Here is a 24926-nt window from a genome sequence, read left to right as displayed (position 1 = left end):
AAAAAAAAAATCATATTTTGAAAAATATATTTTACTTGATACACAAAAATCAACATGTAATATGACTACTTCTTGTATTTCTCTCCCACTCTCTATCCACCCTTTTTTTTTTGATTTCGCGGAGAAAGTGCCTTATTACTATCGCCCAGCCTTCGTGGGGGGCGACTGAGCGGTTATGCTGGGGCAACCGTGCCTTACGGCCCGGCGTTGAGCCGCCCGGATTTGATGGTGACCTTCGGGCGACCGCCGGGCCGAGTCCCTAGCCCTATATACAACTTAACCTATGCACGGCCTACTAGCCAAAACTCCGCGGTGGCCCCCTTCGGCGCATTTGGGACGGCTGCGGGCTTCCTCTGACGTTGAAGTGTCTAAGTCTGCGACCGCAGCCGCCCCTGCGCGGTGCCGCCTTGCGGCCCGTCCACTAGGGAGGGGAGGGGGGGCCCAGAAGCCCCCGCGCAGCGAAGGACGCCCTCGGCGTTTACGGCAGCGTGACGCCAACTGCACACTGCCGTCCACTCTCTATCCACCTACCTACCCTTTCGCTCTATGCCTATATTTACGAATTTTACCATGTATTTTATTCACTCACCTGGCCTCCACAAACACCTGGCAGCAGGCGGGTCTCCAGCGTACAGCGCCTCGGACCAGCGTCCCGTAATGCGCAGTCGATTCCCGGTGCTGCCCTCCGTGACGAACCCGCGCACCTCGTGCCGGCTGCTCGACCATGAGCTTGCCTGGAACAAACGCGAACATATACCTAGACAGTAGACACCACACGTGCAATATGTGATATGTGTATGTCGAACACTTTAATCCCCTTATTCATAGACTTTGTTTATCTAAGCTCTATCTTTACTATAATAACATGTCTGTTTCTCAGTGCTAACGGCAGCCTTCGCAGTGCGTACACATAGGGCCGTTGTGATTGGCTAATATTGAGATACAACTTGAATCTAGTTGGCTTTTAGATAAACAAAGCTGAACAAACAGCAAGCTGCCAGATAAACAAAGCTAAGTAACAGACTTGTTATTATAGCAATGCTCTGTCCTTAGATAAATAACGTCTAGGAATACGGAGGTAAGAGTGTGACACAGCGTGTAGTTGATAGCATGATTTGATTCGGTTTAGTTTTTTTAATATTGATTCGATATAATCGATATCGATTTTTGTTGACTAGACCCACCTTGATATAGTTGACAGTGTGACATCCCCAGATTGCAGAAACGATTCGGCTTAGTTTTTTAATATCGATTCAATATAATAGATATCGATTTTTGTTGACTAGACCCACCTTGATAAAGTTGAGCTTGCACGTGATATCGGTGCCGTGGCACACGATGTGCATGTCCCCATACTGATCCACCCAGCGCTGACCTCCGAACAGGTTGTGCACGCATGTCGTCACCTGAAAATCACGAACACAGGTAAATAAATGTTCTAGAATCTAGATATAGTAAAATGGGGTTAAATGGACAGCGTTGGAGGAAGGTCTATGTACGGTGCAACCATACAAATATGCGCTCTTAGCATTTTATTCTATTACCGCAAATATCGATACTTCTAGCTTCAGTTCGCGTACTGCTGAGCAACAAGCCGCGCGTGCTCATATCAAGCAATTATCAATAAACAACCAGTCTCATTAAATCATTAACATTTTATCGTGTTAAGTTTATATCAATAAACTGTCGATCATTTATATCGAGTGTTGTTCTTTATCATAACATCATCAAAACAAACTATAAAGTGTGTGGTGCTGAACCTAGACCGTACATCCTTTTGGTCCTTCGAGCCGGATAGCAGATCATTAGCAGACAGTATTAAACGAAATATCGTGTCAGTAATAAACGAAACAGATTAATACCAAACAATGGTCGTTTGAAAATAAAAATATTCTGTGCCATATATTGGTACACATTACGTAAACATTTCCCCTCTCCTCACCTTATTCCAGCTGTAATGATCTCCGGTGGTCGTGAGCCGCACGTGTACTCTGCCCGTCGGCTGGAACTCCATGGACTTGCCCCAGAACTTGGTCTTGATGCGCGCCTCCTGCCAGAAGCACCAGCGCGAAGACTCAGCGTGACACGCCGAGATTGGGGGGTGGTGAGATACCTGGGGGGAAAAAGGATAAAAAATAAAGTTGGGATGTTGAATTGTTTAATGTTTTAAATAATGAGTAATATTTTAATTAACTGCTTTTTATAATGAAGGAGATTTTTAAAGTAAAAATAAAGCATTGACATTTTTAATGTGATCAATATAGGAACACATTAACAATGCAACTAGATAAAAAAAAATATTTTTTTTACAATAATAGTGTTTGTTGGAGCATACAGATCATTTCGTTCGCGCAGAGATGTCCTAGTATGTTTTGAGTTGGGGGTGTCGTGGGTAAAGGGATTGATTCAAGTGCTTTCCCCGAAGCTATTTATGGTAGTGTGCGTGTGCGGGTGCACTCATGTCGTTTACGTATACTATATTTTTTTATATGCGCACGGCAAAGTTACCCCACAACACCTGATGGTAAGATCCCTCTATAGTTGACAAATTATGCCAGCTTGTTGGAACCGGATATACATAGGTTGATCCCGGAATGCGACCTAATTACGTGGGCCACTATGGCGGGTTTAAAACCTCGTGTACGGTCGCTAGCCGGGCGGGTGTACCTGCTCGGCGAGGAAGCGGAAGTTCCTGTCGTCGCGCACGCACTCGTAGGTCTCGGCGAGCAGCGGGTTGAAGGGCTTGGAGGCGGCGCGGTGCGCGGCGGCGGCGTACGCGCTCACCGCGAACGCCGCCACTAGCGCCATGCGCTCCGCCGCGCCGCCGCACGCCGCCGCCGCGTCCAGCAGCGACGAGTACTCCAGCTCCTCGCACAGCCGCTGCCACACATCACACATGCTTACTACACTACTACACCACACGGCTGCCATTCAATTTATATTTCATCAAATAAAATGATTCGATAATCATTTATGTTTAGGCGAACGTTACACTTTAAAATAAAACTATTTTTCGGATTTTATCGCAGTTTTTATAATATTATAACCGGGTATTCAGTTACTATATGTTTATTAGAGTAAAAGTGGGCACATACAATACGCATCACAACAATATTTGGCAAGTACATAGGGTTTGCGCGCGAGTCGCCGTGGCTAGCGACGTGAACGCACGCACGAGAGCCCCGCTCGACTGGCGCGGGCCGGCCGGCGGCCGCGGCAGGGCGTCGTGGGGGAAGCGTTGGCGGAGTGCGGGGTGAAGGCGCGCTCGCGACGTACCTACTAGCGGCCGCGCGTGCGCGTGTACCTACCTACCTACCTAGTTACTATGTTATAATTTTGTTCCGACGTTTGCGTTTATGACAAAGGGGAGGGGTGGGGCGGGGGGGTTACTCAAATGTCGCCCACACGAAAAATCAAAATTACAATATCTACCTACATTTTAGAATTATACTATTTTTCTAAATTTTTAGCTGTTAATTCGCATAAACATAAAAAGTCCCTGACTGCCAATTGAGAAACGGCTACAGTCAACACTTTAAAGAGTAACTAATGGACTTGAAATAAATTCTATTTTTGTGAATACATTTTTGAGAGCTCATCAATAAGGAAGTGAAAACCAGTCCTGGATTTGTAAATAGGCCGTATAGGCCGCGAGCCGAGGCCTATGGGCGGCAGCCTCTTAGGGGCGGCAGATTTCAGAGAACGCTCACTCGATTTAATTAAACTTTCGTTTATTTAACTTTAGTGCCTTCCATAATACAAACAAATGGAAAATTATTAAGTATTTTAGAAACCTATATAGTACATACATACATAAAACCAAAGATGTTTTTATAACATAGATACGTTGTCCGAGCTCAATACTGGCAAGACGAAAGCAAGGTAATTGCCCGACATTCACTTAGTCAACCTCCAACCACTGTCGCGGCTAGTCGGCTTACTAACTTTTTGTATTTTTATAAATAAAATGCCTACCTGTGTTTTTAGACGATGTACAAATTCTAAAAAAAAACGCATCATTTCATACGTTAGTAATAAGTATACACTGTATGTAACTTATTTTTTAATTAATAAATGCATTTTATTCGACTGTCATGGCGACGGGGCGGTCGACGCTCGGGTCCACTCGGGCCCCTTCGGGCTCACTCGGGCTGCATCAATGTGACTATAGTAAATACTGGGCTATTTTTAAGTGCAATTTTGTTAGCCTATGACGCGTCTATTTGTAAAACATCAATACGCCACTTAAAAAGCTACCAAAATCTTCTACATCTTACCTGCAGCATGTTCAACGGCTCGTTGATGGTGACCGGCATAGATATCTGCGACAGGTCCTTGCCGATGTTCTTGTACAGCAAGTTCCAGAGACTGGGACCTCCCGGCGTGGGCCGGACGGAGGGCAGGCGTGTGCGACGCGACCACCCGCCCCCCGCGCGGGAGTCCGTGCCGTTCGCGTTGAGACGTAGGGTTTCTTGTTCTGCCGATAACACTGTAGAGAATTTAAAAGCTTATTCGTTTTTTATTATAATGCCAACATTAAGATTCATTCCTTAATATGTAGTATATAATAAGGTTATATTCCCGTGACACACGTAATGTCATGTAGCTGTCATGTTTGCCGGCAAACATTCCGCTGGTAAATGGGTTAATCAACTGTACAAGATAATTATAGTTATTTCTAGTTGCGAATGTGACTGACCGTCGGAGTTATCGGAGCTGGCCGAGCCCTCCTCGCTGCTGAGGGAGCCCGCCTCCGACGACGAGTCGCCGTCCAGCTCGATCACGCCGGCCTGGGGGATGAGGACAATCGTTATTACTACAACTGTAATACAAATAATCTGTCTTGCAAGTTAGCATCACGCCATTATGTTTTAAGGGATGTCAGAAGTGTATCACATCAAATTTCGGCAGTTAGGTCGCATATAATAGAATACGAGCCTATTGACATTTAAAGAACACATTTCTATACTCCCACACATACGCACACGCATGGCCGCACGCACGCACTCATACACACACACACATGCGAACATTTTACCCTCGAAGGAAGCACCCACTTTTCGTCATGTGTTTCTCGTTCCATAAAGTGATTGAAGAGCGAGATTATTGCCATATAAGGCATAAATTTTATTTAAGGCTTCATATTTACCCGCCCTGGAGATTGAACTCGAGAATTCAGTATTGCAAATGTATCATTCAAATTAAGCCACCAAGACACTTTCCGATGCTCCAATATGACGGAATCTTACCTCGTCAGCGGCGATGACCTCGTCTCGCTTAATGTCGTCCTCGTGCTGCTCCGCGTCGAAGAACTCCGAGGCGGACACGCACGACGAGCTGTAGCTGAGCGACTGTTGGAACTGCCTCGCCTGCTGCAGGGATCAGGGTTCGATTATATTAGTAATATGGAGTAATATGTTTGTTTTAGGACATGGATATTTGTTCTAATTAATTTGTTCTTATTAAAAGCTTTTGAATTACTGTATTTTGTGTTAATCATTTGAATTAATTACATTCTATATCCGTTTATTGCGAATATGTATATTTAAATATATTCTTTGACAACATAATATGGCGGTTTTTAAAATGTAGCGTTTTTCGAACAAGTTCATTACAGACTTCAAACGCAAGTAAGAAGCAGTAACCCTGAAGGGTAAGCACGTACGCACGTAACGCAATTTTTGAAGATTTTAATCTCCTCCTACATGTAACGCGCTGTAACATTTTCCTGTACGCCCCCCCTCCTTCAAAACTTATATAATTCTAAAGTGTAATTTTTTTTTGTAATATTCACAAATATTTTACGCGAAATATCGGAAAGTCGCTAAAATACATTTGTTACTGTTTTAAAATAAAAAAAAAAAAACAATGTTACATAACGCTTTGTACGAGATCCCCTTCCGCCCCTGTAACGCATCGTAACGTTTTACAAGACCCCCTCCCCCCAAATTGCGTTACGTCATACTTGAACGGCCTCTTATCCTGCGCCGGGCGCGAGCGCGAGCGCGGCCACGTCGGCGAGGTCGGAGGCGAGGTGGATGCGCGACAGGCGCGCCCGCAGCTCTGCGCACAACACTTCGCGACTCATTATATACATGTAGTGCACTCACCGCGTCGGCGCCGGGCGCGAGCGCGAGCGCGGCCACGTCGGCGAGGTCGGAGGCGAGGTGGATGCGCGACAGGCGCGCCCGCAGCTCTGCGCACAACACTTCGCGACTCATTATATACATGTAGTGCACTCACCGCGTCGGCGCCGGGCGCGAGCGCGAGCGCGGCCACGTCGGCGAGGTCGGAGGCGAGGTGGATGCGCGACAGGCGCGCCCGCAGCTCTGCGCACAACACTTCGCGACTCATTATATACATGTAGTGCACTCACCGCGTCGGCGCCGGGCGCGAGCGCGAGCGCGGCCACGTCGGCGAGGTCGGAGGCGAGGTGGATGCGCGACAGGCGCGCCCGCAGCTCTGCGCACAACACTTCGCGACTCATTATATACATGTAGTGCACTCACCGCGTCGGCGCCGGGCGCGAGCGCGAGCGCGGCCACGTCGGCGAGGTCGGAGGCGAGGTGGATGCGCGACAGGCGCGCCCGCAGCTCTGCGCACAACACTTCGCGACTCATTATATACATGTAGTGCACTCACCGCGTCGGCGCCGGGCGCGAGCGCGAGCGCGGCCACGTCGGCGAGGTCGGAGGCGAGGTGGATGCGCGACAGGCGCGCCCGCAGCTCTGCGCACAACACTTCGCGACTCATTATATACATGTAGTGCACTCACCGCGTCGGCGCCGGGCGCGAGCGCGAGCGCGGCCACGTCGGCGAGGTCGGAGGCGAGGTGGATGCGCGACAGGCGCGCCCGCAGCTCTGCGCACAACACTTCGCGACTCATTATATACATGTAGTGCACTCACCGCGTCGGCGCCGGGCGCGAGCGCGAGCGCGGCCACGTCGGCGAGGTCGGAGGCGAGGTGGATGCGCGACAGGCGCGCCCGCAGCTCTGCGCACAACACTTCGCGACTCATTATATACATGTAGTGCACTCACCGCGTCGGCGCCGGGCGCGAGCGCGAGCGCGGCCACGTCGGCGAGGTCGGAGGCGAGGTGGATGCGCGACAGGCGCGCCCGCAGCTCTGCGCACAACACTTCGCGACTCATTATATACATGTAGTGCACTCACCGCGTCGGCGCCGGGCGCGAGCGCGAGCGCGGCCACGTCGGCGAGGTCGGAGGCGAGGTGGATGCGCGACAGGCGCGCCCGCAGCTCTGCGCACAACACTTCGCGACTCATTATATACATGTAGTGCACTCACCGCGTCGGCGCCGGGCGCGAGCGCGAGCGCGGCCACGTCGGCGAGGTCGGAGGCGAGGTGGATGCGCGACAGGCGCGCCCGCAGCTCTGCGCACAACACTTCGCGACTCATTATATACATGTAGTGCACTCACCGCGTCGGCGCCGGGCGCGAGCGCGAGCGCGGCCACGTCGGCGAGGTCGGAGGCGAGGTGGATGCGCGACAGGCGCGCCCGCAGCTCTGCGCACAACACTTCGCGACTCATTATATACATGTAGTGCACTCACCGCGTCGGCGCCGGGCGCGAGCGCGAGCGCGGCCACGTCGGCGAGGTCGGAGGCGAGGTGGATGCGCGACAGGCGCGCCCGCAGCTCTGCGCACAACACTTCGCGACTCATTATATACATGTAGTGCACTCACCGCGTCGGCGCCGGGCGCGAGCGCGAGCGCGGCCACGTCGGCGAGGTCGGAGGCGAGGTGGATGCGCGACAGGCGCGCCCGCAGCTCTGCGCACAACACTTCGCGACTCATTATATACATGTAGTGCACTCACCGCGTCGGCGCCGGGCGCGAGCGCGAGCGCGGCCACGTCGGCGAGGTCGGAGGCGAGGTGGATGCGCGACAGGCGCGCCCGCAGCTCTGCGCACAACACTTCGCGACTCATTATATACATGTAGTGCACTCACCGCGTCGGCGCCGGGCGCGAGCGCGAGCGCGGCCACGTCGGCGAGGTCGGAGGCGAGGTGGATGCGCGACAGGCGCGCCCGCAGCTCTGCGCACAACACTTCGCGACTCATTATATACATGTAGTGCACTCACCGCGTCGGCGCCGGGCGCGAGCGCGAGCGCGGCCACGTCGGCGAGGTCGGAGGCGAGGTGGATGCGCGACAGGCGCGCCCGCAGCTCTGCGCACAACACTTCGCGACTCATTATATACATGTAGTGCACTCACCGCGTCGGCGCCGGGCGCGAGCGCGAGCGCGGCCACGTCGGCGAGGTCGGAGGCGAGGTGGATGCGCGACAGGCGCGCCCGCAGCTCTGCGCACAACACTTCGCGACTCATTATATACATGTAGTGCACTCACCGCGTCGGCGCCGGGCGCGAGCGCGAGCGCGGCCACGTCGGCGAGGTCGGAGGCGAGGTGGATGCGCGACAGGCGCGCCCGCAGCTCTGCGCACAACACTTCGCGACTCATTATATACATGTAGTGCACTCACCGCGTCGGCGCCGGGCGCGAGCGCGAGCGCGGCCACGTCGGCGAGGTCGGAGGCGAGGTGGATGCGCGACAGGCGCGCCCGCAGCTCTGCGCACAACACTTCGCGACTCATTATATACGCACGCACACGCCACTCACTAGCTTATTTAGTACCATAGTAACTTTTGCTCGCGGCTTTGCCTGCGTGAAGCAGTTTTCCGGAATAATAATCCCGTTATATAATTTCCTGGGATAGAAAGTAGTCTCTTCCAACGGTTTCAAATACTTTATCTTATTCGAGGTTCAAACTCAAGACTTCAATACGGTTTTTATCTGGTCACTTACCATCAGGTGCAGAGGAATCTTTTTACCATATAAAAACACTCATCTACAAAGTCTCCTTTTCTGTCCTGTTGTATATATATTTTCTCAAAATCTACGGAACGGATTTTAATGAAATTTGGTATGGAGATAATTTAAGACCCTGGGAAGGCTACTTGTTATCCCGGGAAAATATATATGCAGGACTTTTCTCCCAAAAAACTCCTTCCACACGGGCGAAGCCGCGAGTAAAAGATAGCAATAAATATTTATAAAGTTAAATCGGTTCTCACCAGAATTCTGCTGTAAAGCGGACGTGAGGTTCGTCCTCAGGGCGGCCATGACGGATCCGCCGGGCGTGCCGGTCGAGTCCGCCGCCTCCATCGCCGCGCGGAGTCGGCCTCGCTCGCACACCTGTAAAGCAAAACCGGCAATGGATAACAAAACCAAGCCTTAGACCTAGGAGATGCCGGATAAAGTAATATCATAAAAACGTTAAAAAAATCAGAGGCTGTAGATAAGATGACTATTTATGATCGTTTGCGCTAACGTTATGTATAAAAATACGTAATACACCTTTTTGTTAGTGTCAACGATTCTAGAAAGTTGTTTTTTTTTTTTTTTTTTTTTTTCTAATTCACAGTTTATTGCACTCCACAATCATTTTATACATAAGATGTTACATTTTAATACACTTGACATAATCGTGGACCCTGTCGGGCACAGCAAAGTTTCAAGAGAGAGAGAAACTATACAATTAACTACTTTTTTTTTACTGTTTTGTACATATACGGTTCCAGATGTAAATTGGATTTTTTTAAATATGGACATCGCATTATCAAATCTGCATTATAAAAGGAATATTTTTATTTCTTCAGCGCACGACCACACTTCGATGTGGAATCTAACATGTGCCTAAGTTTATTTATTTACGAACTATAATAAAGTAAATTCACAAAGATTAAATACAAGAATTTTATTTTATATCAGGCAACAAATTAAAGTTTAAAAAGAAATTACATCAAAGTACAAAGCCTGAAAACATATTTTTTATTAGAGTTTTACATACCAAAGTCGCAACAATGCTTTTCAAACTGGCCAGCAAATCTTTCGCGAGTACAGTGAAGTCTTCTCTGAGCTGGTGGTCGGGGGTCAGGCTCGAGATGGAAGCAGGGCCGGCGGTGGGGCCCAGGGCCTCCGCGCCGGGCAACGACTGGGGGCGAGCCGCCGCACATGCTACAAAAAAAATAACATTTAAAAAATTTTACAAAAAAAAATGGCATCCTATACAAACTCAATTTAGAATCAAGGCACATGCGTATAAACATATTTTATAGAATATTTGGCATATAATTTTGGGTAAGATATTTTTTTGATCCCATTTTGAGCAAATTGCACAGTGCAATGTGACGTGTTTATTTTGTAAGAAAAATTAGGTCAAATCTGAGTATAGGATACAAGATTATACGTCACAATAATGAAAGCACTGCGCGTTTTGTGCAATAAGTTTAAATGATATCAGAGAGGGCTGCAAGTCATATTTACAAATTGAACAAATATTCGAACCCAAAACTTTCAGAGTTGACCTTCATTTTTACCATTTTAAATGCATAAACCTATCACGAAACTAAATGGCTTTATTTCCATACATATTTTATACTGTAAGCTTATCAATAACGTGCAATAGATTTCAAAATGGTTTATGGTACAGTGGTACGATTGTGATTATAAAAACATACAATCTAAAGGCTGTGTTGTGATGGTACTCAAGATAGATTGGGGAGGTCGACCCCCCACTATAAATTATTTCATTTAATATACTTTTTTTTTTGTAATTTTATATCTTATGTTCCGAGCCTAGAACTTTATTGAAACAGCACATTGGGTGTTGTATATTGAATAAATATATATTCTTACAGTATATGGATATCAGATGATGTTAATTCAAATTGTACTGACTGAAATTGTTGTAAATTTAAATACTACGTTATTAGTATATACTATTTAACAAAAAGCTAGTGAAATTCTTGATCTAAATGACAATTACAGCTATATTTCAACATGATTTACTCATTAAAGTACAAAGTATCACAAAACCAACTCACATTGCGGGTCTCCGTAATCTCTTAATATTTCCACAATATATTGGCAAATGATTTTTGCTGTCGGTACAAAAATTCCACCACTGTCGCTTGACATTTCGAATACTTATTTCTACTTGATTTATTCCTCAAAGCACTTGAAATGGTCAATTTATTTAATCACTTTTTTCACCTAAGAATCTACTTATTGGATCTATGCATTCATGTTCTTGTAAGAAATATTTTAAATTTTCACTTAATAAGAACATGGAAGTTGATCTAAACAAAACATCATCAAAATGATAACATGACAAATGGAATATTTAGAAAAACACAACAGCATATAACACACTCGATTCTCCCTTGAATTGACTAACACAATCTGTTTGTCTTCCTATTTTGCCTCAAAATAAGTCATCGAAAAACTTCTTTAAACAGTACAAAGAATTATTACTTTCAAAAAACTTTCTTCCATTAAGCCGATACTCTGATGTAACGATCCAATTTGAACTAAGATTACACTGAACGATATTCAGATCACGCTTATCAGTGATAACGCCACCGAGATTACAATCAAGGCCTATTGTACACGTAGATTCATCTATCTCAATCTTCCATAATAAAACCCATGTTAGTTCGGATATTGATCTAAGACGATGCAACATATTTCGTATAATTTTGAACCCTATTTGAAGAAATTTACGCATATTCGTCACACACATAAATCCGTATAAATAGCTATTTCTAATTAGGGTCATTATTGGATATTGACAATTAACTTGTCAGTGGTTTGTGTGCGAGCAGTTATTTTTATTTCAGTTATTAATAACGATGCTACCGTATGTACATTTCCCATTAAACAACTGGGGCCTTATTCTCTATCCCGCACGTTATTTTAACAGTGCGTAACAAGCACGTAACACAACGCATCATGTTTAGGACTATAGAAATTTGGCTTACAGAATACCATTCCACGCACATTTCTCGAAGATAACATGACACGGCCGCGTTACGCGTTTACACTATCATACAGAAGGGCCCTGGAGTTCTGTAATGATTCTTTATGTTTACGTGAATGTTAGTCATTGAAATAAAACTATTTTGCGGATTTTATATAATAATTTTCTTTAGAATTTTCGAAGACTTTGCAGCCTTCGTGGTCACGGGCGAAACGTCGGGACAAAATATGTTTATACAAACCGCAAAACAGTTTTATTTCAACTGGAATTATATTATTATTGAATGAGAAAAAACTTGATATTACTCTATATATTCAAATCGCATAATTTTTTTTTTTTAAATCTATATTATATCAATAAGTTTGCATACTAATCGAATCATTGAACTTAAACCGAACAATTTAGACAAATTTTCATAAAAAATAGGTAATTATTACATTTTAAATTCTATTTATAAAATCTTATCCTAACCATGAAGGAATGACGCAAGCGCACAAACACCTACCTCTCTCATGCACAGTAACCAAGCGCCGTAGCATGTCGTGAGCTCTGTACATACGTGAATATGACGAGGATGAAAAAGGGGAATTTAAACAAAAATAAAAGCAGTCTTACGAACTAAAGTAGAGGCCAGAAATGTCGAAAGAAACGCTGGAAGGGAAAACCATAAGAATTTATTAGACACCATTTAGATTTTTATGAATGTTTATTGTGTTTTTATAAAGCAATTATAAGTGTATTAGACCCCCCATTATAAAAAACTGAATTCGACCCTGTACATAATTTTTATATTAATAAAAAGCTGACTCTCAAATTTATCTGCAGTGGTTTTATTGAAATATTTAAATAGAATTAATTTCAATTACTACAAATTACATTAGCAACATTCTCCATCCCGCTCGCTCATACAAGAGCGACAGAGACAGTACAGTGTGTTGTAGGTAGTCACACATGCTTGTATATCATAGTCCATAGCAACTATCTACGCCATGACATGCCTGAATGGTGCTGTGAAGTCTGCCCGTGAGCCATGCTCGCCACTTACCAATCTCGTAGAATCCTTGTAATGGCATACATTTTAAAATTTGTCGTTAAACCCTAATATTGTTAAAACGAAATGAAACTTATACATCAAGACCCTGATAAAAATATGGTTTTCAATGAAAATAAAACTTTATTAAACACAAATAAATTAATAAACAATGATTTGAAACGATATGTACAATTGGGATGGGTCCGTTTTGGTTACAGGATGGGAATTGGGATTCCTAGAAACAAATAACATTTAGTTAGACATTTTGAACCCAAGAGTATACATGTGCACGGTGAAATTCTAAAAAGACTGTATGTTCTTGGGTTCGGAAACATATAGTTGGTATGCACAATCAAATTTATTTATTATATGCGTTATATTCGTGATCGGTTCCTGCTTTTGTAGACTGTAGTGTCCATTTCGCTTCTTATTTTTAAATACTAGGTTATGTAAGTGTTCCTGCAGGGTTGTGGACGCGTAGAGAAATTTAAAATTCATTAAAAATCTATTTTGCGAGCTATGACTCAACTGTCTGAAACAACAATAAAAAAACCGCTTGTATGTTTTATAGTATATACCTTAAAAGGATTTTGAAAAGAGCAACATCAAAGTCTCTTGTGAGAACTGCTTTCCGAACTAGCATTAGAGTTAATATTGACGGAATCTAAATAATGTAATATTTTATCTGTAATATATTATTGAAATTCTTAAATAATTTGCCATCACCATGTGTATGTCTTACTTTCCTTTTTTTTTTTTTTTTTTCGCGGAGAAAGTGCCTTATGACTACCGCCCAGCCTTCATGGGGGGCGACTGAGCGGTTATGTTGGGGTCACCGTGCCTTACGACCCGGCGTTGCGCCGCCCGGATTTGATGTCAGCCTTCGGGCGACCGCCGGGCCGAGTCCCTAACCTATGTACAACGCACGGCATACCAACTAAAACTCCGCGGTGGCCCTCTTCGGCGCATTAGGGACGGCTGCAGGCTTCCACTGACGTTTGTCTAAGACTACAACTGCAGCCGCCCCTGCGCGGTGCCGCCTAGTGCGGCCCGTCTCCTATTGTGGGGGGGCTCAGAAGCCCCGCGCACCGAAGGACGCCCTCGGCGTCTACGGCAGCATGAGGCCTACTGCACACTGCCGTCCATCCCGGGGGTCAACCGAAAATTGTGCAAGAGCGCACAAAAATGCACTAGGGCGGACAGCCCCCTGCTGCCCGCCGACGACCCCCATCGTTATCTTACTTTCCTAACTCAACCATAGATAACTTATTATTACTATCACCATTATGCTTGCACGCGACACGATTTCCAACTAAACTTGACTGTGCACCCGACAGTCGACAACGAAAGCATGACGTTATCACAACTAACACTGAACGTGATACCAGCATGTAGTTGACTCACCGATGGGCAGCGAGGCGGCCGAGTTGGGCACGGAGGACGCGCCTCCGCCCGGCGACGGCGGCGCTGTGAGGGCCGACAGGGCCTGCGGAGGGATTTCGTATTAATTCAAGTTTTTACGAGCTAATTCAAAAACTCCTAGATGTTTTGCAAATACGCATTAAAAAGTGATTAAGGCAGATTTTATTAAAATCTCGGTATGTAATGGTTTGGCATAATTATATTGATGGGTGGATGATAAATATTTGCTACAAGCTGAAGAGTTTGTTTCTAATTTAAATACGCTAATCTCAGGATCTTTTTTTAATAATTATTTTGAATGAAGAGACGAGCTTGCCGTTCGTGGTAAGCGATACGACCGCCCATAAACAATAGAAACACCAACAGCTTGATTTACAGAGTATTGTTTGGTATTCTACTGCGCTCGCCATCCTGAGACATGAGATTTTAAGTCTTATTATTTCGGTAGTTACACTGCCTACAATGTCCTAAACCAATTTTGATTTAATTTTCCTAATAGTAAACTATATTACTCCTTAGTGCTATAAGCTACTTAATAAACCGGAAAAAAAATTACACGCGACCAGATCCTTAGACAAAGCTAGTCCTTTTATATTTATGACACCTATAACATCGATTACTATCAACAAAAAAAGTAATTTTTTTATATTTCCCTAACCATGTGCGAGCTGGACGGGTCGACGTGCGGCGGCGCGAGCTCCACGGACGCGCACTTGCTGTTGGACTTCTTCTTGCGCAGCCCGAACTTGCGCCGGTCCTTCTTCACGTTCGGCGACGCGCCCTCCAGCGACACCTGGCGGACAGGCATTGCAAACTTGGTATATTGATACAAAAATAACATACGTAGGTGAGATTGGGTGTTTTGAAATATGAAAAAATTTTGGTCCTTCGAGCCCGATATAATGACATCGATTTGATAGAATTATTATTAAAATAAATGCAAACTGTGTTAATGTATATGATTGACATAAATTCATGCATTTCACAATTATTACTAGGTTCCAATAGATTATTTTAAATATCACTAATATACTACTAATAATATGCATACTAACATAAAAATTTACAGATCATAATTTCAATAGACGTTACAATATTTTTCTTCTTTATTAATACAGTTCTTTTCTACGTTATATCAAAGGACATCGACTTCAACTTTCGCTATACAATTCATCTGAAAACAATATAATATTTTAAACATACTGATATTATATTGCTATACGAATATTTTAAATCAATAATAAATGACTCATTTTTTTATAATTTATAATATCCTAATAATTTGTATTTTAAACTTTTATTTGGAAATTAAATAATAATGTGGAATTATTTCGACCTGATTATCTATTTATTACATTTATACAAATTGATCCAATATTTAATATATTTACATGAAGACACTTTAAACCACAGAAAAACATTAATTCCTTTTAAATAACCTTTGAAAAACTCAAACAAGAAAACAAGTCATGTAATGTTACTTATCATTGAGATATTTTTTTAGTAAACTTCATAATCTGAGCCTGATTTTGATCATAAAATCTTTAGTAAACAAACTAACGTCAGTGTCATGGTGCACTTGCTGCTGCAACTCCAGCGCATCAAGCAACCGCTGCAACTGCTGGATCGACAGCTGCGCCTGGCCCAGCTCGCGCGACGCATTCTCCAGGGGACCGCCGGACTCTGGGAGGAGAAAAATGTGTTAAATTATGCGTTATACTTATAGGAAACTTTAGTGTGGTCATTTAAGGGCTTACTCTTGGTTTCTGTACGTAAAAATTGCAAAAGAATGGTTATTTTTATTTTTTATTCAATTGAATCTATCACCTAAGAAATATTGATTTTCAAACACGGTATAATGAAAAAGTTTTAATTTCACCCGGATCTACAAATAGAAAGTCTAATAAAAATGTATTACATTGTAACAAATAACAATACGTTGGTGGAACCACTCACATATCCATACATCGCTGTAAAAGCAAGCGAATTGGGAACAACAAGTGCGGACTTTCACCACAAACATGCGCAAGAGGTGATGACGAAACGTACAGAGGAAAACAGTACGGCGAAGTGGCAAGCGCACCTGCATTTGTCTCGAAATGAATGTAGTCACCGGCGCTTTTTTTTAACATGATTTTACGTTTGTTTGCCTGACAAGGGTCGGCTTATTCAAACACAATTGATTTTCAGGTGAGTGCTTTAGGCGATCGCAACCCTTGAAAATTAAGCGACCATGTTGAGGGCAACTTAACGGGTGACGAACCTCGGCTCACGACGGTCACTGGGAGAGGATGAGACATCAACAACGATGAGCGTACTAGACACTCTATCCATTACCGTATTCGTCGGCACGCGGGTCCAAATTATAAGGGTCGAGCAAGAGGATAGGGGGGGGGGGGGACTACGCGGCGACGACGAAACTGCGGACTTGTGCAGTGTTGGAGTTTCAATAACTCGTTTTTTCGGCGAATGGCCAGTGTTATAATCCTGTGGGTGGGTTAGAATTGAATGCCGCCATCTCCATTTAGCGTAGTTGAATGGAATCACCGCGCGCGAAGACGCGCATATCTATAGTGTACAAGCCGGTTCGCTATAGACACGAGCGAGGATAGACTACTGCCCGCTCTCTCATTGGTGGAATTTTAGTTGATTAAGCGTTTATAGGTTTGCTTCTTGGCAAACGTAGCGTGGGACGCACTCTGGCCAGATGGCGGGATGACTTACACAAGAGGGCCGGCAACGACTGGATGCATAAAGCTGTAGACCGGGCTATGTAGTGTAACTTGGGAGAGGCCTATATCCAGCAGTGGACTGCAACGGGCTGATGATGATGATGAAGCATTTATATAAATATAGGCTACTTTGATCAATATACATCACTATTAATCTGGACTTCGTGTTTAATTCATCTCTGCTGGTCGCAACATTTTTAACAACTGATTAGATGTTTTTAATATTATACTATTCCTTTACACTTAAAAAAGCGACTGAAAGCTTAGTGCATCTAGCAACAAGTCACCAAAATGAACCTAGAAATACAATACTATTTGTATACCCATGCAATTATATCAACCAAGCTTTAATTGTTAGAAGCAAGGCAATTAACGAATTCAAAGTATCAAAAACTAAAATAAAATATGAGGAGGAATTGATACTTGAAATGGATATATCTCTTGCAAATGTTAGTAAGGATTATGATTTTTTTTTAATATTCTAAAGTATTAGCACCCAATTTTTTCGAAACTCAATTTTATAAACTGAGAACCCAGATCCATTACGTTCTATTTATTTTAATAGACATAAAAAAAATTGATAATTTTTTTGTAGCCCCTTTACCCTCGTAGAGCTAATTTTTGCTCAATTAGAACAAATAGCTCACCAGATGTGGCATAGAGTAGAGGGTTAATTATAGAGTGATTATCAGATCATTCAAAATAAAGGCGACCACAGACTATAAATACCTGTGGGTTATCTCTCCACTCCACTCTATACATACACAATCTAGTGCCCTACATTCCTTGGACCCCGGTTAATAATTCCAATATCCATAGTACCATACCTATAATCCAGCTGGCAAGTCGTCCGCCTGGCGTGCCAGAGACGAACTGCGGGCCCCGGATAGGCGGCGACGTGGGGCTTATCAGCCCTATGGAAAACAACGTGTGGGCTACCGTGCTGCTTGGGCGGTATGATCTCCCTACTTTTTGGGTTCAGTCATTTTGAATTGTAATGTTTATATTTGATATTTTGAGTCTTATTGCATGTTGCAGAAATAGGGTATCAGTTCGACTTGAGAGGAAAATTTGTAGGTTTAAATTAGATAAGGAAAGATGAATTGAAAATTTTAAATTTAGTATCTAATAAAAAATTACCGTTTTGTAGTTTGATACAGTGGATACTGCTTGACATTTATATCTAACTATATTCTACCAAATTACCGTTTCTTGGTCAAACACAGCTGCGTAAAGGGCGACAAAGGGTGTATGTTTTTTTTGAACTATTGACAGAAGTATGACAAAATAAATAAAATAAAGTATTTATAGTGATTGAAGAATCTACCAAGGGCACTATAAATTAGATTAAACGGATCTAATAAAACCACAGGAAGGAAAACCATACCACGCCAACACACAAAACAGGGTTTGGAAAATGTGCATGAGATAGTAAATTGATTGATAAACAAAACATATGATTGTATTATACTATTTAAAGATATGTATGGTTCATAGTTTTATTTATCAACCAGGAAAAACTATAATCAGTAAGGGATTCATGCTCAAGATTATTCTAAATCGTATGTTCTAATCTAAATCCAAAAAAATAAGTAAATATTGCAAAAATTCTAAGATTTCAAATAGATTAGAATATTTTTCTTTTTTAAAAACTTATTTAGCCGTTTAATAAAATGAACTAAGTGTTAAAAAGCTAAAATAAGCTTTATAAACCTGCGCACAAATTACTTTACTCTTCTAGTAAGCTTTTGTGCATTTTGCAAAGCTTTGTCAAAGCACAAAGCGTTCACATTCATATAAATCGTAAATCCATTGCTAGTTCGCAGTTTTTGATAACTGCTTTTAGTAGTTACTGCAGTTTTATTTTAAGTTAATTTATCTACTGCACATTCAGATCATTTTATCAATCATTACAAAAACGAATAACACTAAATAAAATAAAATCTACTATAATATTAAGTTCTGAGACTAATAATTTCTCACTATGTAGACTTCACACATCTCTAATATTTAATTTAACTATAAACACATCATTCAACTACTAACCGCTGTTTCCAAAAAACGGTTCCATTAATCCTCAATCCGATCGCGAGAATAAACCAATCAGAATAAGTAATTTGTAAGCATGTCAACAAAGCTCTATTCTTATTGGTCCATTTTTAAGATCGGTCAAAAAGCGATTGGAATCATTTATTGAAAACTGTAGCAAATCATCGTCTACTCAATGATCTAATTGGCAATAAATCTAACCGGAACAATAAGGATCACTGGTGCATCTGTACAGAGTCTTAAGCTCGGCACTCCAGCTGACTTCTGCATTGGAGTCCGTCAACGAACTACGTCTAGTTGGCCCGTTCTGACATAGTAGCATCTGATAAACCTTCATATCGACATCTCTATCTCTCAAAACCACCATCATTCTCTCTGTTTGCGACTGTTTCGACACTTTAAGAGAAGGAGATAATATTGATATCTCCTTTATTATTTCTTCAGGTGGTTTCGGAACGTACTTTCTTCTTTTTAGCATATCTGTATCAATATTTATAGGTCTTGCTGTGTTATGGTAGGTTTCATTGTCAGTATTCGGAATGGACTTTACAATTGTGGTGACTGCTCGCTCGTGCGTTCCTCTCCAATTATGATTTGATGTTGCACTCTCTTTTGTCTCTGTAATGTTCTTATTTTGAGCTACATTTGCAACTAAGTAGTCAATTCTAGTGGATGATTTGTTCGTTTTATTTACTTCTTCAGTTTGAACGTAATTGTTAGCTACTTCTTTTGTTAGGTGTAACGTAGTAATCGATTTGTTTGTGACGACTTTATCATCCGTTTTAGTATTAACTCCGATATTAAGTGTTTGTTTTAAATTTGTTTTATTCACTGTATTTCCATCGTCTTCGAATTGAGTCTCATGATCATTTAATTTTATTGTTTCATTGTAAATCTTTCCCAATAGACTCAAACCTTGTACATTTGGACTGGTTTTGACAATTTTCTCACACTTTTTCTTTAACTTCGCAAATAGATTACTTATTTCCTTGTGTATACTAGGCACACCTTTAGACAAAAGTGTTAAATTTTCCAATAACAATAATATAAATTTTTCATCAATGATTCTGGGCGTGGGTTTCTCGAATACTTTTACTTCTTCGTTATGTTCGCTTGGGGTTAAAGGTATGTCTGTTTTAGAATCTAGGGCGATACCATCTTTCAACCTTACTTTCTTTTTACTCTGAAATTTTGTAACTTTATTCTTTTTCATAGTAGACATTATAAAGCAAGGCTTCATATCATTTTCAAAAGATTCTCTATCTTGGAAGATATTATGATTAAAGGATATGTTAAGAGAATCTTCACTGTCATTCATGAATTTGAATGCTTTTGAAGTTCCGTCACTCGTGCTAATATATGGTTTCAAATCAACAATCTCTTTACTGCAATCGAATGGTTTAGTATTCCCCACAGTAAATCTATTGAAAATATCATCAGATGTATAACTAGGGGTTTTACATGGAAACCAGTTGTTCGTTTTAATTTGAGGCTTGGAGTCGTTCGAGAATTTTAGACTTAAATGGGCACGTTTTGCTTTCGGCTTGTCGAATTTCTCTTTTAACTTTATATTAATAGACATAGTGCCCTTTGTTGCAGGATCATCAGCCATAGTGATATTTTCTAGATTGTATTTAGAAAGATCGATAACTAATGAATTTTCGTCCACTTTTTCACATATTATTTCCTTACCATTATCTTTTATTAACCTCGCTAATTCATCTTTTACATCGATTTTATTTTCTTTTTTAAGTTCCTCTTTTACCGAACTAAACAAAGGTTTGTCATCACTCTTTTTAACTTTAGAAAATATTGTCGTTATTTTATCTAAAACATCTTTTAAATACATCTGACCAGGATCAACAGATTTTTCAACTTTAGGATCTTCTACATCTGCTGGTTTAAGAGTTGTTACACTTTTTGAAATTTTCTTGACAATGGTTTCAGTTCGAACCTCACAAATAGGCCGTTTTGTATCATCAACGTTGTCACTAGATTGCGTGCTGGTGTTTGTTCCACTTCTGCTGCTATCATGTCTAAGCACATCTAAATATGCATTAAAAAATTCTTTCGCCACATCAGGAGGTATGGAAGTTTCGCTGATCAGTTTATTTATGGTTTTTTGAATTCCAGGCAGTTCCGAAGACGAATTTGACGTATCATTCGCTGTTTCATCAGTTTTATCGTCAAACCTACTTGAAAATTTACCGATATTACTTATTAGGGTTTTGGTGATTTTGATATCTTTTTCTCTACTTGGACTAAGTCCAGTTTCGCAAATGTAAACTGTGTTTTTGAGCAATTTTTCCAATTCTTGTATTCGTTTCTCTTTCTCGAAACTTTCGGTGTCGTGTCTTGGATTGTGATACTGTATCGGATTTTTATTTTCAGTGGTGATTCTGTGTGTATGTCTTATGTTCTTCCTAGTTGTGAATTCAGCTATGATATCACTGAGTCCATGGAACTGCGTTTCCTTGCACGTTTGATCTATAACGGTACTTGACAGATTTTCGTCTTTAGTAAAATGTTTATTCGACGGCTTTTCGATTGACTTAGCTTTCGTCATGGCCTCCTTAATTTGGCCAAACGACGTGTGCTTCAACCAATATTCCAATAAGCTTTTAAACAATGCTTTGACTGGATGCTCTTCCTGATTAGTTTTATCATCATATAAATCTCTCACTACTTGATTCACGTAGTATTTAACTTCGTCACCTTTGACTGTACTGTTATGTCTTTCAAATATAGTAACCATCAGTCTTTCTGTTATCCTGTCGTAATCAGACGCAGTCGCTACATGTTGAAGTTTTTTATTGGCTTTGTTATCAATGTTTACTTGTATTTCATTATTTTCTTTAGAGACAGGATCACAAGCTACTGCTCTGTTATGTCCCTTATCCGTTACCACTTGCTTCGATGCTTTCAATTTATATTTTTTCAACAACATGCATTTACTCAGAGGTTTCTTTAACGGTGGTTCATTGATAATATTTTTATACTTTATTAAGTTCGTGGATTTTCTACTTCGTTTCATTGGGGATTCAGTGATTTGACTAGAGATTTTATTACGAGTAAACAAGAAATAGGCGTTCGTCGGCCGACCCTTACGCGTGAATATGGACGTCTTTTCTTTCTTAATTGTATCTTTAAAGACATTTGTTTGAGAAATATTTGACATTTTATAATCACCGATCCTTTTTAAAGTTCTCAACGATGCACTATCAGAATTTAGGGTCGTCTCGCAAATCGGTACAGAATTTTGACCCGGTTCGTTACATTTAAAAGAACTATTATCTAACTCAGTGGAATGCATTTGTTTCTCCGTTTCGGTACTTCCATTTGACACATCAGCTGACCCAATAGGGTCGATATTAGCAAACAATCTTCTGGCACAGTTCATGGAACATAAGCTCTTATTGTAGAATTTATTTTGGAAATTTTTCGTTATACAGTTTTCCAAGCAGATCCCCTTTGTGCGGTTCTTTTTACTCTCATTGTCTTTGGTTAAAATATTATTTTGTTGTGTCTGAATGATTGAGTTAGTTGTGGATACATTTTGGACTTTACTTGCGTGAGATTTGACATAATCTTCGCTGTTACTTGAGATTTCTGAACTGGTATTGGATGCACCTTTGGGGAAATTAAGGATTAGGGATAATACGAAAGGATTATACTAGGTATTGGGGTAGGGGTCTTAAGTATAAGACGTGTATTACGGCCAATTTATAGGCTTTTTTGAAAACTAAATACATAATGTATAATTTCTCTTTGGTTTTAGACACAGTACAATAACATACACAAATTTCTACATCATTCAACAAAACAATGGTCACAAAATCCCAAAATGACCTACCCTAAACTAAACAGTAGTAGTGCTTCAACATGTCCGAGTACTGTAAAACTTCAATAATATAATTAATTTTGAATATTTTGTTTAATGCTTATAAAATATTGAATTACTTTTTATATTTTCATGTAGGTTGATGAATTATTTGACCCATAGTTATTCAAAACTATCATCTTTGAAGTCTTGTATGTAATGAGGTTATGTAATTTAGGTTGCCCTTTTATATTTTTAAATTCACCGATCTTTTTAAGGGCTCTATCAGTAATAAATATATCTGTCACCTTATGATATTTTTTTCTTTATAATATGTTAGGAAGCCTTGCGGACAGATTTCCTGATACTAAGTTATAATCATATTCCAAAATAACGTTTTCACCGAGAAATCGTCTTTACGCCGCCATGTTAAGTAAAGTATAGAACCTACTCGGACATGGTGAAACAGACATCCAATAAAATCCATATGTATACATATAATACTCTTATCGATATATAACACTCACGTGATGACGTGTCCGTCGGTGGGAGGTCGTCTAGCGGCGCGTGTATCTTCGGCACCGACTCACGAGCGCCGAAGGTCAGCAGGTGCTGGCGGTACAACCTTCAACAGATACATTGTGATTAATGATGTTATCCGGGGTGAATCGGAATGGGGCGTTAATTTACTAGTTTTGTTTTGTAGTCTCATAGAGTGTCGAGACAAGTAAAAGTGTAGTCAAGTCAAAGCAAGTAAAATCTTTTTTAATTTTATTTAGTATGCTAAACTACAGTAGGTCAGCGCGGACAGTGGTGGTGCCCAGTGGTGTGACAGTATATAATACAGAAGCGATATGAACATACCTGTGAGCCTTCAGCACATTCAACCAAGTCCTGAACACGTCAGGCGTCTTGGCCCGCAGGTGGTATATGAACTCGTCGGCGTCGATGTCGATGCGTCTGCGCCGCGCCTTAGCCGAGATGACGGACAGGCCGACGTCCACCGAGCCGTGCAGGCGGCCGCGCGCCACGTCCGTCGGCGACCGCGCGTACACGAGGATACCGCCGTCCACCACGAAGAAACGCTGGAAGGTATTATATTATTGATAATAAACTGACATAATAATATGGTAAGACATGTAATTTTTCAATAATTCAAATTCATTCCGAATCATTTTAAGTTATGTCAACAGCTAATTTAGATGTCGCGTGGTAGAGGGACTGAAAAAACAGAACGAAAGACGTATTTAACAGATTTCTTATTAATTGACTTTTCGGAATAAAAGAAGCCTAATGGAGAATACAGATAGACTATATTTTCATGGCTTGTAGCTCCACCAGCGTGTTAAACCTTTACCCCGCTGTGGCTCTCTTAGCGCATAAGTCACCGTAGGCGAAAGTAGTCCTCCGCGAAATGAAGCTCATCGGTACATTTTTCCAGGACATAGAAGCTCATATACGATAATTCAGAAATTAGTTGACCTGCATGCTATTCAGAAGATTCTGCGTTCTCTTCTAACAAACATCTTCACAATAAAAGAAGTAAATTACCTTGTGCCACCCTTTGAGAGGCCATTTCCTCTTCTTGTGCAGGTACCCGTTGAACACGTCGGGCCTCTTGTCGAACCGCTGCCCGTCCTTCAGACCCTCCAGCACCTCCCACTCACTGCCGCGTCTCCTACTGCGAATAATCGTTCAGAAAAGACCTCAAACTTGAGTGTAAATGATACGGCAAGTTGCTCGTCTGGTGGTAGAGGGATAACGGAGTCCAAACCATATAGGCTGTATTACAAAGCAATTGATATACAATTATGATAACACCTTGGTAGCAGAAATACTTAGTCTGGCCATAAATACTGTTACACTTAATTATAAAAAAATATTACATTTGAATTTCGAATCTGTCATTTTTATACGATTGTTCATTGTGTTTTCTCATTTTGGCGCCAATACATTGTAAAATATTTTGCGATATTAAAATGGTGTGGGGTGATAAAGAGAACCGAATCGCTGTGATAGCATTACAC

The 24926-nt window shown here is 41.8% G+C and overlaps 1 protein-coding gene across 3 annotated transcripts in view; it reads right to left on the bottom strand.

Annotated features, from left to right (window-relative positions):
• Positions 1-24926, bottom strand: part of LOC115444551 (oxysterol-binding protein-related protein 3) — a 42708-nt gene that overhangs the window by 7029 nt on the left and 10753 nt on the right. The window contains exons 4-21 of one of the 3 annotated variants that reach the window (XM_037440566.1): positions 24451-24580; positions 23764-23984; positions 23427-23524; positions 19281-22709; positions 17858-17944; positions 15860-15981; positions 14957-15091; positions 14281-14362; positions 9873-10039; positions 9097-9217; positions 8505-8590; positions 5250-5372; positions 4700-4790; positions 4278-4489; positions 2668-2880; positions 1943-2113; positions 1293-1406; positions 590-734 (exon numbers count right to left, since the gene is read on the bottom strand). In XM_037440566.1, coding sequence (XP_037296463.1) covers positions 590-734; positions 1293-1406; positions 1943-2113; positions 2668-2880; positions 4278-4489; positions 4700-4790; positions 5250-5372; positions 8505-8590; positions 9097-9217; positions 9873-10039; positions 14281-14362; positions 14957-15091; positions 15860-15981; positions 17858-17944; positions 19281-22709; positions 23427-23524; positions 23764-23984; positions 24451-24580 — 5747 coding nt within the window. Of the gene's footprint in view, positions 1-589; positions 735-1292; positions 1407-1942; positions 2114-2667; positions 2881-4277; positions 4490-4699; positions 4791-5249; positions 5373-8504; positions 8603-9096; positions 9218-9872; positions 10040-14280; positions 14363-14956; positions 15092-15859; positions 15982-17857; positions 17945-19280; positions 22710-23426; positions 23525-23763; positions 23985-24450; positions 24581-24926 lie in introns of all 3 variants that reach the window. The other 2 variants (XM_037440568.1, XM_037440573.1) reach the window with 2 other exon arrangements.

The sequence above is a fragment of the Manduca sexta genome, chromosome 4 (assembly GCF_014839805.1).
Source record: "Manduca sexta isolate Smith_Timp_Sample1 chromosome 4, JHU_Msex_v1.0, whole genome shotgun sequence".
Classification (NCBI taxonomy): domain Eukaryota; kingdom Metazoa; phylum Arthropoda; class Insecta; order Lepidoptera; family Sphingidae; genus Manduca; species Manduca sexta.
The sequence above is the reverse complement of the archived record's forward strand: the minus strand, read 5'-3'. Positions and strand labels throughout refer to the sequence as shown.